Source organism: Eretmochelys imbricata, chromosome 2 (assembly GCF_965152235.1).
Source record: "Eretmochelys imbricata isolate rEreImb1 chromosome 2, rEreImb1.hap1, whole genome shotgun sequence".
NCBI classification, from domain to species: Eukaryota; Metazoa; Chordata; order Testudines; family Cheloniidae; genus Eretmochelys; species Eretmochelys imbricata.
Genome location: NC_135573.1, coordinates 109,438,039 through 109,451,523, shown reverse-complemented (window position 1 = coordinate 109,451,523; position 13,485 = coordinate 109,438,039). Strand labels below are relative to the sequence as shown.

Sequence of the window (13,485 nt, the reverse complement as noted above, 5' to 3'; positions counted from 1 at the left end):
TGACCTTTTGCCCACTGCTCAATTTCTCTTTCATACACTTTATCCAGCAATTTGCCAGCGACATCTGTTGGGTGGACTGTATCCTGGTCTTAATGACTGAACCATGTTAATGACATGTGGGTTCTCAATCATACAGAAAGGAGAGGTTGTTGCATAAACAAAGGGGGCAATTTTTTCATCAGTTACCTCTTTTTGTAATCTGCTGGTTCTTATCATAAAGATATCTATGGTTGTTCCTGGATGATGGGTATTTTTTTTCTCTTTTTGCTACAGGTGTTATCTTGTGGCTATGTGACATACGTGATGTGACTGAAACACTATCATTGGCAGATAACTCTGAAACTATAGAAAATGATGGTTATCTTGAAGGTAGATAGTCTCCAGAATCCTGTATATTGAGGATGGATTCTCCTAACAAAATAAGTCAATGCAGTTATTTAATTATTATTACCATACTGCTCATTTAGTATTACTCTTTGCATTCACTGACACTCATTACTACTTTAAAGATGAAATTGTAAAAGGAAGATATACCTATTTCAGCTACTTATTTATTATCATAACTGCATCTAAAATGATAGTACCATAGAGAAACAACTATATTTTTTGCTCAAACATGAGAATTCAAGAATAGTCCAGAAGGAAAACAGGCAGTCCTTAAGAAAGAAGTATGAAATAAAAAAAGTTTACCAACCTGAAGATCCTGCATGTTCAGACATGTACCTTTCATCATCTTCAATGCAGCTTCTTCCTGAGAACGAACACGTCTCATGATGATGTTTCACTGGGGGAACCGGGCCTTGCATTTCTTTGTTGCACTGTTTGCATTTTGTACACGTGCCTGTCTTACCCACAGGTAGAGGAACTTCATTAAAATATTCCCAAACTGGGTCTCTTTTACGGCCTGCTGCCATTATAGGTTTTCCCTTCTAGTGAGAGAATGGTACGGTAGATCTCAAATCAATGAAGGCTACACTCAGAAAGGCTACAGTCTGGAATAGGCTGCTCAAAAAGTTTCACTTTTGTTTCTACTGCCTGCCCCTCCTTTCTCACATTTATCTCCAGACTTTTTCCTCCTTGTCCAGATCTATTCTGCCCCCAACAATCTTCTAGTCATTGAACTTTTTGAAACTTTGCACTTTTAGAGAGAGGTAAGGGATTGACTCTATATACACAAATTTGAAGAGGGACAACAGGGTTGAGGTCTGTTATTTGTCACCTCTATATATTATTTATTTTAAAACATTTTTGCTGTTAACAAGCATGTTATCTCTGGAGACACAAATCCATAGTTTGAGAACTGCAAAACTAAGCATCTCTGATGGTATCTTCTAGACTGATCACTGAGTCCCATTGGGTAAATAGAAAGATTAACCTAAATCATCTATACAGAAGCCCCTGGAACCCAATAAGATTGGGTCTGCAATCCATGAACTATCGGAACTAATTTACAAAACTTTTCTTAAACATTACATGAATATATTGTCTCATACTATAGAATTAGAATTTATAATCCCTATACCATGATGAGATATCTTTGAGCTATAATGTATCCTAATTAAAACTATCATTAGATAGGTTTTTTCCTCAAAAAGCATTTTATCAAAATAAAAAAATCCGATTTTTTGATTTTTTTTAAAAAATCATGGATTTTTAAACACCTTGCTCTGAAGTAGGGTTTGCTCATATGCATGTCTGAATCAGTGGAGATTCAGGCAGTCTGGAATTTTAAAGACAATGTTTCCAGGTGAGCACTTTCTTGTAAGCATTGCTGAGGCAGGATCCATCATGTTCCTGTCAGGCTGAAATGTTTCAGTGCTGATGGTACAATTAGATGTAATATCGTTGAACTGATTAAGTATATTGACATTTTGTCTGTGCCTCTAATCCCTATACTAACAGGTTTCAGAGTAGCAGCCGTGTTAGTCTGTATTCGCAAAAAGAAAAGGAGTACTTGTGGCACCTTAGAGACTAAATAAATGTTAGTCTTTAAGGTGCCACAAGTACTCCTTTCTTTTTGCGAATCCCTATACTGTTTTGCAATGGTGTCCATAAAAAAGCTTAGTACACACGCGCAACACAAGAGAAAAGGGAAGTATGTGTAAAAATAACATGTTAAACTGTATTAAAGTTTTGCAGAGGATACTCCCTTCTCCAATGATCAAAGAGCAGGGGAGGGAGTCACATTGCCTTGCTCCCTACCTCCCACTGTTCAATTACTGTGGGAACTGTTAAGTGCCAATGCCACCTATAGATGAAAAACAGTATTGGTGAAAAGAAGTCATCTTGGAATCAGACGTTTTGTTATAAAGCAGGCATTACAAAGAAGTTGTCTGGAGGCAGATGAGGAGGTGGCAGATGCAGTAATGTCTTAAAGTTTGTAACAACTTTGCATGTTGACAAGCCTTAAAGTCAAAATAAACAAACTTTAGCTCACGTATTAGGAAATCTTTTCTTGTATAGTGGGAGCCTGACTGAAAGTATATTAAAGTCAAATGGAATCTTTCCATTGCCTTTAATGAGCTTTGGCTCAAGCCTATATGGTGGAAATGGGGAATTTAATATCCCTACAGTCTTAAGCTCAGAACCTAGTAATCTTTTTGCATCCAAGTTCAGAATCCTTTACAGCCAGTAAAAGAAAACATTTATGTGAATAGACTTTTGAGTATGCATGACCAAGATGGTTGGTTTTTACTTTGGTTAGCATCTACCCCAAATACTAAAGGGGAAATAAATTAACAGCACCTCACTTTTGGCTTCAAAAGAAATATATATTGGAATTCAAACAGCTTCTTAAATGACTAACAGGGAAACTAGCACTGTAGGTTATCCGACCTGACTAGCAATGTTCACTGCAGTTAATAGGAATCACAGTATAGGGCTTCTGATACTGTTGGTATTACAAAATCAAAAGACCTAGTCTTCCTTCAATAATTCCACCAAAAAACCTCAAACATTACACACACACCCTACAGTATGGGGGGAGAAAGAGAGGCAGATTTTCTTGGGTTCACTTTAATAAATGATCAAGATGCTCATTTACCACTGTGATAGGTGTATGGTAGGTAGAAAGGAAGAAAAGTGAAAACATAAAAAGTAAGCACTGTGATGAGAACAAAATAAAAATACTGAATCGCAGGCCTCAGATTTACTAATATTGGATATATACTGTTAATATAAATAGTAGTTCAACTTTTAAAATAGGATCAAATATTCATTTTCTTCTTTTGAGATTTTCCCAATAACCATATTAATTTTAGTGTTTACTCATTTGTAGTACTTAGTTGCACCACCTAACAATAGAGAAATTAGTTGCTCATCCCTAAGAAAAAATTAACTGCCCCAGTCTGTTCCTGACATTATCACAATGTAGATCAGCAGGGCAGGCCCCAGCAAACACTGTAAAGGACAACTCTTCCATTATTCCCCACCCCAGAAGGCCCTCACTTTCTTCATCATTACTATAAAGAATGTCTGGTATGCAAGTATGACTGAACAGATCCCTGCAGTTCTATTGTGAACGTGAATCCTGAATTGAGAGCCCCATGGCTCTTGGGAACAGAAAGCAGCAGGCCAGCTTACAAATACTGTCTGGTACATCAATACAGTTATTATATATACGTTTGCTTAGTGCAGATAATTTCCTTAGCACTGTTCAAAATATGTAAAGACAATCCTTTCCCTGAAGAGCATGCAGTCTAACAGACTATAGAGTTAGCAGTAAAATATCACATCAAGTATATTTAACATTCAGAAACCCTTATGTTCAGCTATAGAGATATAGTTTCTGCTCTACAGGGGTAGACAAGAAATCGATAAAATATCCATTCTTTGTGATACAGTAAATGAAACTAGCCTTTTCAAAAATTAGTACAAGATTTTTATTAACCCTTTAAACTCCGTCACAATCTCCCTCTTGTGTTCCTGTCTGCTACAGAGAAAGAGTAAACTATGCCAGGTTGAAACCTGGTTGCAGATGGAGCCAAGGTTCTGCCCTGCCCATTCTGCCCCCTCTTGCCCAACTGCATAAGGAGGGCAGTGGGGCTATTGTGGCTCTGCAGAGCCTGCCTGAGGTGACAGCCAGACTCGCTGGCCACAATTGCGCCTTATAAAATTACTTCTCAACTGTGCATACAAATAGGTTTCCCTCTTTGTATCATATGCAAAATTGTATATCCCTATACAATGCAGTGGATAAATGCAACTATGTTGCTTGGAAGAGATAATTAAAGTCATTCATCAAAAGATTCCATCCAAACAAGCTGAATAAATCCTTGGCTTGAATAGTAGCAGAAGAGGGGGAGGGGATTCCCTTTGTTAAAAAGTAAGTGGGGTCCTGAGCTAATGTCCATTGAAGTCAATGGAAAGAGTCCCAGGAACTTTAATGGGTTGGATCAGGCCCTACCTAAGTGCACACAAAAATGTTCAACTCATTAAAATTAGAGGGTCATGTCTCTCTGGAGTAACTTTAATATTACTCTTCTATATTAAAAATGATAAAATTGCTCTGAACTGTTGCAACTGCTAGTTGGATGTTCATGAATCTGAGATTAGATAAAATCAAAATGTCTAGCAGCCTTAAACACAAGTCCTATGCTCTACACAATAACCAGACCTTGCACAGTTATTCTTGCACAGAAAGTATCCTAAACCACCCACTCCCCCCGACCCAATAATAGGCCCTTCTATTCTCCTCCTCTTCAGAATTTGCAAGAGCCGGCCTGGTATTTATCTTGCACTGACTGCAATTGAGTCCATCTAGTCCCCATCTGTTGGTTGCTGAGCAACTACACATCCAAAAGTGAAGATATTCTACTGATCCACCTTAGGGCTGGGTGGGCTACTGTGACCTATCCAAGGGTTTGTTATGGTAAAAGGGGGAAATACATAATGAAAAATAAATTGTGTGTTTGGTGAAAATTTTTTGTTGAATGTTACAATAAATTATAACATGCCATAAATGTGCACAGCAGATTAGGCATGTAAGGATAGAAGTAACTGTCCCAAAACTCTTAAATTCTAAAGCTTGACCTCTGCAGTGAGAATCGTGCGATTTCAGTGTATCTAAAAGTCCAATCCTGGAGTATTTATATATGTGGGTAGTCCCATTTGGGATACTAAGGAGTATTTATATAAATACAGAAGGCAGAATCAAGAAGGAATATTTAACAGAACATGGGCTCAAGCCCCCACTTAGACAAATTACTGTAAAGAGTTAAAAATCTTTTTAGTAACATCTCAGCTCTACAAAACAATGTTGTAAAATTAATGCAAATTGGAGTACAGTTAGCAAAAGAGCTTGTGATTTAGGAAACATTTTCTTACAGAGATTTAAAATAATCTTTCCCTAATCTTTTACCTCTCCAACATCTTTCCTTAGATCTCTTAGGCTTGTTTCAAGATATCGTACTTCATCTTAGGTTACTATGCAGATTCCTTCTTGGATTTATGTATTGTCGTACAATACAAGACTTCCCTTCTGCAGTTTCTGCTTCAACCACACATTACTGAGCTCCATGGAGGAGTCATTGGGTTAAATTATATATCCCATGTTATACAACTGTATCATTGGGTAAACCGTGGTTTCATCTACTTTATACAACCTTAGACTTAATGTGTCCCAGCACATGGAATGTCTTTCTAAAAGTTGGTTTGTTGGTTATTTCTCCCAGACTCTTTAATTACAACCATTGCTTGTATTTAAAATAAAATAAACAAAACTTTGTCCAGTCCTTTGTGAACCACATACTCTAACAATTTGTTTCCAAACAAATGTAGTGGCAGAATTCCCACTCCCTATAATTTCAGATCTTTGGTTCCCATGTAGATAGATCCTGTGCATTCGTCTAACACACACACTGTGCAACTTCTATTTGGTTTTATTTTGAGTCCTGATCTCATGTTATAGCTGCATATAAACATACACTCTGGTATGTTTACAGTTTGTGGCAGTAAAATATTTGGCTGGAGGAGTTTCAGAAATGCCAATTTTAGGTGCATCCTTAAAACATACCTTGTTTGGTTTATGCTTGTCAAAAAAGGATGTAGGTTCATGTCCTCTGTGTCTATGTTTATTCCCTCTTCAGTACCCCTTTGAGCAAACTTTCTGCCACCAAGGACTCTCAGCCCAGGTTTTCACTGCTAGAGCCTAAACAGTCTAACAATTGTATCCACACCACAGCCTACAGTGTATGAAAATTCCACACACAAAATTACGATTACAAACCTTTAAACTTGAAATATGGTATTTCAAAGAACAAAGTAGTCCCTCACCCCCCTCCATCACACACTAATTTGGTAAAATACAAGTTAGAAGGAATAATTATCAATTCTAGATTTTTCCATCATCATAGGGCACCAGCTACTTCAACAATGTATTATATTTCCAACCTTTGAGTTAAGTGACATTGGTAACAAAAATATAGGTTTCAATAGAGAGCTCTCTCAATAAAACACAATCCTAGTTTTTATGGATGGTTTCAGAGTTATCCAAGGTAAGCAGTATAAAGTAAGTGGATGATGCAGTGCACTTTATACCATTTTCCATGCTTTAATCTCAGAGCTTTATAAATATTAATACATTAATTCTTCATCCCTGTGCGATAAGCAGGGAGGTAAATATTATGAGCCCCAAATTACAGGCACAGAGTTTATCCCAAAGTTACACAGGAGAGTCTTTGAGACTAGAACCCTGATTTCCCAGCTCCATGATTCATGTCTTAAAAAAGGGAGGAAGATTTTGTGGTTACTTATCTTTTTGTCTGGAAACTGCCTTACTGTTTTTAAGGAGCTTTGACATTTCACTAATGATCTTGTCATTATTAATTCCTTTGGTATTCACTGGTGGAAATGCTTTAATCATGTGAATTAATACCCTTCTACATGTTACATTTTTAGATAATTGGAGCCAATGTACTCTCCCAGTCTGCAAAGTCTTTACAAATTGGAATGCACTCTAAAGGGATGTACTGCTGTGAAACTACTTTCTGGTGGGCAAATTCCTTTTTTTAAATTATTTTGGGGGTGGAAGAGAGGAGAACTGATTTAAGGTGAAGAGGAGTGAAAGATTTAGTGAATAGATGTTCATTGCTTAAGCACAAGGGGAGCCAATATCAATTCAAAGCACAGCCCAAGTGCCATTAAAGGGAAAACATTCTTAAGGCATGAAGTATTTCAGTTTGGAAAATTGACAAGATAAGGGCTCTGTCCTTTAGATTAATATTGAATTTTGGAAGTTGGACAGCCCACTTTTGAGCAGGTGTGACTTCACAGCTAGAATATGGCCCTTCCCAGGCAGTAATAAGAGAATTATCAATCAATTTCAACTTAGTATTTGTAATAATAAATGTGTAGGACTTGAAGTTTTTGGACAAAGTAAGCACCCCTAGAGCTGCACACCCTCTACATATAAATAATCCTTCAAGAAAAATGAAGTATTCAAAAACAACCCACACCACCACCTTGTTAGCTTTGCCTCTACAATGTAATGTATTGTGAAAATACAAAATCTGTTTTCATTAAACATTTTTAAATAATGAAAATATTTCTAGCCATGAGACCTTTATTTATCTCTTTTATAAATTTTGGACCTAAATATAGTTGTCCCTTTCAACTATGGAAAATTAGAACTAAAGAATTTTAAGCAGAGGGTAGTCAGATGATAGTAAGACAATATATTATACGCTGCATATTTATCAGAATCTATTTTGAGGAAATTATAAAGATGTAATAATAGAAGAAGAGTGAAATGTCTATAGTAAAAGTTACTTTTGAAACATGTAATGCAAAGAAGGCCATCTGCAAAGAACTATCACATCTATATAATCAAACAAGCAATTTTGTAATAAGTGGATCACTGGAATTTTGTACCCAAGAATAAATAATTCATAGATTTAAGGCCAGATGGAACCATGACCTCTGAATTTGAATTCTTGTCCATTGCCATTCCTCTCCCTCAGAGCCAAATGTCTATCCTCTTGAAGTCTGTGTTAAAACTCGAACTGACTTCAATCAATGGGACCAGTATTTGATCATCAGGCCTTTGTAAAACAACCATCGTTATTGTCTCTTCTTTTAAACCAGTGGAAGACATATATAAAATATGCATGTAATAGTTCTGCTCTATGTATAAAGAAAAAGGAAAACACATGAGAAACAAAATTTAGGGCATTTCAGTTTATTACCTACATTACTAACACCTAATCTCAGGATATATTTAGTTACTGAAAATAATTTCTGCTTATTCCTGCATTTTTTCTAACAAATGGAACAAAATTCTAACAACACAGAGGATTCCCTCCCCCAAAAAATAGTGTTTTATTGATTAAGTTTTAGCACACATTTACAAAGAATAAAAGAGCAAACAGGAGGAGCAAAATGTACTGCAGTCATATGGCTGCACCACCACCCAATAACTCAGGCCAAAAGTTCCAAACGTGGGTGCCTAAAGTTGGTCACCTAAATCCATATTTATGCAGTTTCATAAGTCAGTGGGAGCTTCACGTAGTCAGCACTTTCATAGGACAGGACACTTATTTGGGTGCCTATATTTTAGGCACCCACCCTTAATAACTGAAGACAGAATTTTAAATGGTTTCTCTGCCCAGTGTTTTACAAGGCATAGCAATGAGATTCATAACAAACACAAAATATAATGCATCATTCAACGAAAGAACACACATTTGACACAAGCAAAAGTCAGTGTAGCCTGCAGCATTCTAGAATAGATCCTTCTGCTCCAGCCACCATCTTCCTACTACTGCAGGTTGGGAACAAAAGCAGTTTGTTTGTTTGTGAACTCAAACATCAAGCTATTTCTATTATCTATCAAAAGAGAAATACAGAACAAGGATAATTTGTGTTTTTGTGCTTGGATTTTAAAATGGCGTGAATTTATTTAAAAATTAAGTTCAGTATTTCAGCTCTTGGCTAGTTACCTTTGTGGCTCTAGGTGGTCCCAAGGTTGTTCATCCGTAAGTTAAAAAGAGTAAGGACAAACTCTGACTCTCTGTTGTGCTGACTCTCTGTGGTGCACAACAGGGTGGGGTTTGGGGAAGGTGGGTGTGGGAAGGGGTTATGTTGGTTGAAAGGACAAGCCAGATGACGGATCGCAGCCTGAATGTCTAGCACCCTAAACTTTACTTTTAACACTTTATTAATTCACATACTTCTAAGGTACCCTTCCCTATGCATTTAGAAGTACATCAATTCCCTGAAGGAAGAGGAAGACTGTGCCCTCTCTCTCTCCTCTATCAAATCAGTTTGGTATCCCCCCCCAGACACCATAGTTAATAGTAAGCTTTTGCTGGCAGCAGGTAAAGAGGTTCTTTTTCCTACTCAGAGAAGTAAAGCGCTCCCTGCATGAGTGTCCTGACCCACAGAGGAATCCTGTTGTGGCCAGCAGAATTCTTCTTACAGAGAATCCAAACCTTGTCACCCTCAGACCCGTTATTGCAGTGGTGCCCAAACTTTACCTGTCATGGCCCACCTTACCAGTAACGGAATCTGTCCGCGCCCCCATTACTGTGCTGTTGGCTCAGCAGAGGAGCTCTTCTGGGGGGCGGAGAAGGAATGAGGGCAGAGCTGGGCTGGGGATGGAGTGGAGCTGCAGCTGGGGCCGGAGCTGGGCTGGGGGGCACTCCATCCCCACCCACTGTGGGGCTAGCCTGAGCCCTCCAACATGCCCCACCGAACATTCCTCTGCGCCCCCCGAGGGAGGCACATCCCACAGTTTGGAAACCACTGCCTTAGTGTGTGGCGGGTGGAGATGGAAAAGATCTACAAACCAGATCCATAAAATCTCTAATATATAAAGTTACTCTACAACAGATCTAGTGATACCAAAGAAAAATGAATATACTGAAGTAAAATAACAAACCCATAATAAATAAGTGCAGAAACTTCATGTTGCTTTCCAAACCCACAATTATTAATGTCCTGGTATGTCACTAATCAGTAAAACTTTTTGAAAATAGCTTATTTAACGGTATTCTATCACTTTCAAACATTTTAATACAAGACAGGTACAAAGATACATTGAATCTGAAATGAGGTGCTGAAAGTGCCCCTGTCCTGTTTAAAATAAGGATCTGTCAATTATGGTAGGGGTATAATATTATGTAGTAATTATATGCTCTAAAAGCCTGATCAAGAGCCCACTAAACTTCATGGAAAGACTCCCTCTGACTTGAAAGGGCTTTGGTTCAGGGCATGTGGAAGTACAGAATATCTTATTGAGTCTGTGAGGCCAAATAAAAATAAAGGAAAATAAGAGGTATATATAATTTCAGCCTACCTCTATCTACCTTACAAAGCATTTACACTTGTATCAAAACTGCCGTCACTGTCAAACTACTTAATAATTCAAAGCTATCAAACAGCCTCTTTTTAGCAGCAGAGAAATCCAAATAGATTCAGTGAAGAGTCCAACTAAAGTAATATTATAATCCCTATTTAAGTCATAGCATTATCTCTTCAATTTTTGCTATCCAGTGAAGCAACAGAACCAGTGACAAGATGCAGCCAGATTGTCTTGGATAAAATAAGAACTGACCCAAAATCTTTTTTGAAACTTGAGGGGAAAAAATGAGGTTCACCTCCTCCATCCCTTCTCACCACATCTACACTTAGTTCTGGTTGGGTCTGGAAGCAGAAGTGCTAATATTTAATTAGAAAGGCCACCCAGAAGCACAAAGTACCAGAAATCTCATGAAGGTTTGTTTCTGTAAGATGCCCAATTCAGTTTGCAGAGCTGCAAACAAGTTTTTGACCAGATAACTGCCTAGACCTTTGAGCCATTGGAGTTCTGCTCATCACTGCTACTACCCAAATCACTGTCTATATCCATGTGGAGAAGCTGACTTTTATATCACTATCATTACACAGCTAGGCACTCTTAATGCAAGCACTCAAACTACAGTGATGAGGTTAGTGTAAGAAACTATAAATAATAAATACAAGCCTGGCACACACAAAAATGCATAACTGTGGTCAAACCGTAAGACAGTGTCTTTGTTACAAATTTTAGAACTTTATTTTTCAAAGTGAAGTTAGTGTTAATGAAGAAGCGGTGCACGATGGAAACCTGACTACCACAAAATAATTCTCTAAAGAAAATGTATGGCCCAGATAGTACAAGCTTCCAAACACTGCACCACCACTATGTCTTAACTCTTCTGATAGGCCTACCTCTAGGAATGAGATGGTGGATCAGTCTCTAGGCCCATTCAGTCATTGGCCTTTCATAATAGCCGTCTTCATGGTGGTTTTTGTAATGTGGAGAAACTACACTTTGACCACACAACTCATTTCAAACTGACCACTGAACGAGATAAGTATTTTGTCACTACTGACCTCAATTGGATTAAAGTAACCTTTGGAACTAAAACATTTCACTTACAGTTACTAGTCCTCTGAGCTAGAGAGTCTCCCTTCTAATAGAATTTCTGAAAATTGCTGCTTCTTTCTCGTGAGATTCTCTCACCTTATCAAAAAAACACTGTGTAAGCTAGACTTCAATCAAGATAACCAAAAGGTGCAAGTCATTCTCTGTTTCACAATTGATCTAGGATCTTCCATTATCTAACACAAGACTATTGTTCATTTTAAGGAAAAAAAAAAAGTAATAATCGTATAATGGTTTAGAAAAAATGCCAGGTCATCTGGTTGAGGTCTCTTTGTCTAGTGCTATTTAGAATACGCATGTTGTCTCTCACACATACTTAGGAGTCAGAATTGATGAGCAAATGTCAAACACCATACAGCATGTCCATAAAAATGGTACGTTTCACACAAAATCATGGCAGAAAAAACCCACACATGCATCTGATAAAACCATCATGACTTCTTTTAAAATCTGAAATGGAATGAAATTAGTAATCCAAAACAATTCAGCTAGCAGTATATACTTTAACTGAATGATCACCACTGTCTAAGACAATCAGAGAATTGCTTGCTGTGTAAGTCAATGCCACAGGATAAGAAAGCCCTTGGGTAATTATGGGCCTTAAGACAGGAAATTCCTCAGGTTTTCCTAAGCACAATACAACTTGGTTATAGGCATCTGCTACTATTATGTGTCCCTCTCTGTCGAAGGCCACAGCAGTGGCATATATTTTGGAGGGAAACACTAGGTTTAGACCAAAGCTATCCATCTGGCCAATGAGTTTCATGTCAGCACTGAATATCTTCACTCTTGTGCTGCTGTAGTTTGGTCCCTTAGCTATCAGGTGCTCTATTACAGCGATAATACCAGAAGTCTGAGAAACTGCCACCTCTCTTGGGTTGCATAAGTTAGACTGGATCTTCTGAACTTTCTTTAGTTCTCCTTTTTTAAAATTGGCTGTCAACCGAGAAAGAGCACCTGCCTCTGGATCAGACAGGATAACGTCATTCTCTGGGGTGGTATCCAAACCCCATGGTAAACAAAAGGATTCCCTGATAACTAGCTTGCCTATTCCGTTAAAATCAAACACTTTCACAGAGCGATCGCCGCTGTCCGTGACAACCACGTGGCCGTCCAATGTTACTGTCACGTCAAGTGGGTATTTAATATCATTGCCTGCATCTCCTCTTTCCCCAAACTGTTGTATACAGCTTCCACTCAAGCTAAACAGCTTAATCCTTTTCTTGCCATCGTGTGCCACTACTACACAGTCAGACCCTCGACACATTGCAATCCCAGTTGGATCGATCAGCGTCCCCCAGCCTCCGAAAGAAAGGTTGAACGTTAAGCCTAGAGATGCTGATACAGCTGCTTCATTGCCAGTCCCAGTTGTTGTTCTTGAAGCTAAAGAAATATTAGTTGCAGGGCTTAAGATCTCTATCAGGTGCAGCAATGGTAAGCAGTCACTTGTCTCTGAGGATTTGCAAGCTCTTCGACAGAAAGGGCACTCCAACCTAAAATTCCTTGGGTGTGCTAGAGAGAATACACACTCCAAGCACATAACATGTCCACAGGGCAAGTTCCTCGGCCTGTGTTTCTTCTTCTGGCTATATTTTTCAAAACACACTTTGCATTCAAGTAGACTGACCTCAGTTTCCTTCACCAGTTCGGTCATAATCTGCATTCTATCAGGGGCCGTGGCAGACATAGTTGCAGCTTTAAGAGGATTGTTGATTATACTGTGCTAGCGATGTGACGCTGCCATCTGGTCACATTGGACAGTCACAGGACTGTGTTACATCAGAGGCCTTTCCATAAATGCTGATGGTATGTTCCGTTTCAAAGCATTTACTGTAGTCTCCTGCCCTCTAAAGGAAACTTGGGAAAATGCAATGGGCTCACCAAAATATATTTTAATATTTTCTTACTGTTATCTTCACTTTTTCCCTCAAATATTTTGTTTAATTTCATTTGGAATGAACATATATCTAAACTGTAAACTATAAATCCAGACTCATATCATTTAAATCATGGTAATTTAGCATAGCAAGAGTGGTTTCATAGTCCACATCAGTTTTCGAGAGTCAATACATGATTAAAGT

At 38.2% G+C, this 13,485-nt stretch overlaps 1 protein-coding gene across 1 annotated transcript; it reads right to left on the bottom strand.

Moving 5' to 3' along the window:
* Positions 1-8,079: 8,079 nt before the first annotated feature.
* NHLRC1 (NHL repeat containing E3 ubiquitin protein ligase 1) lies at positions 8,080-13,180 on the bottom strand. Its single transcript, XM_077810584.1, has one exon. The coding sequence runs from the start codon at positions 13,089-13,091 to the stop codon at positions 11,889-11,891; it is 1,203 nt and encodes a 400-aa protein (XP_077666710.1). The 5' UTR covers positions 13,092-13,180; the 3' UTR covers positions 8,080-11,888.
* Positions 13,181-13,485: the final 305 nt, after the last annotated feature.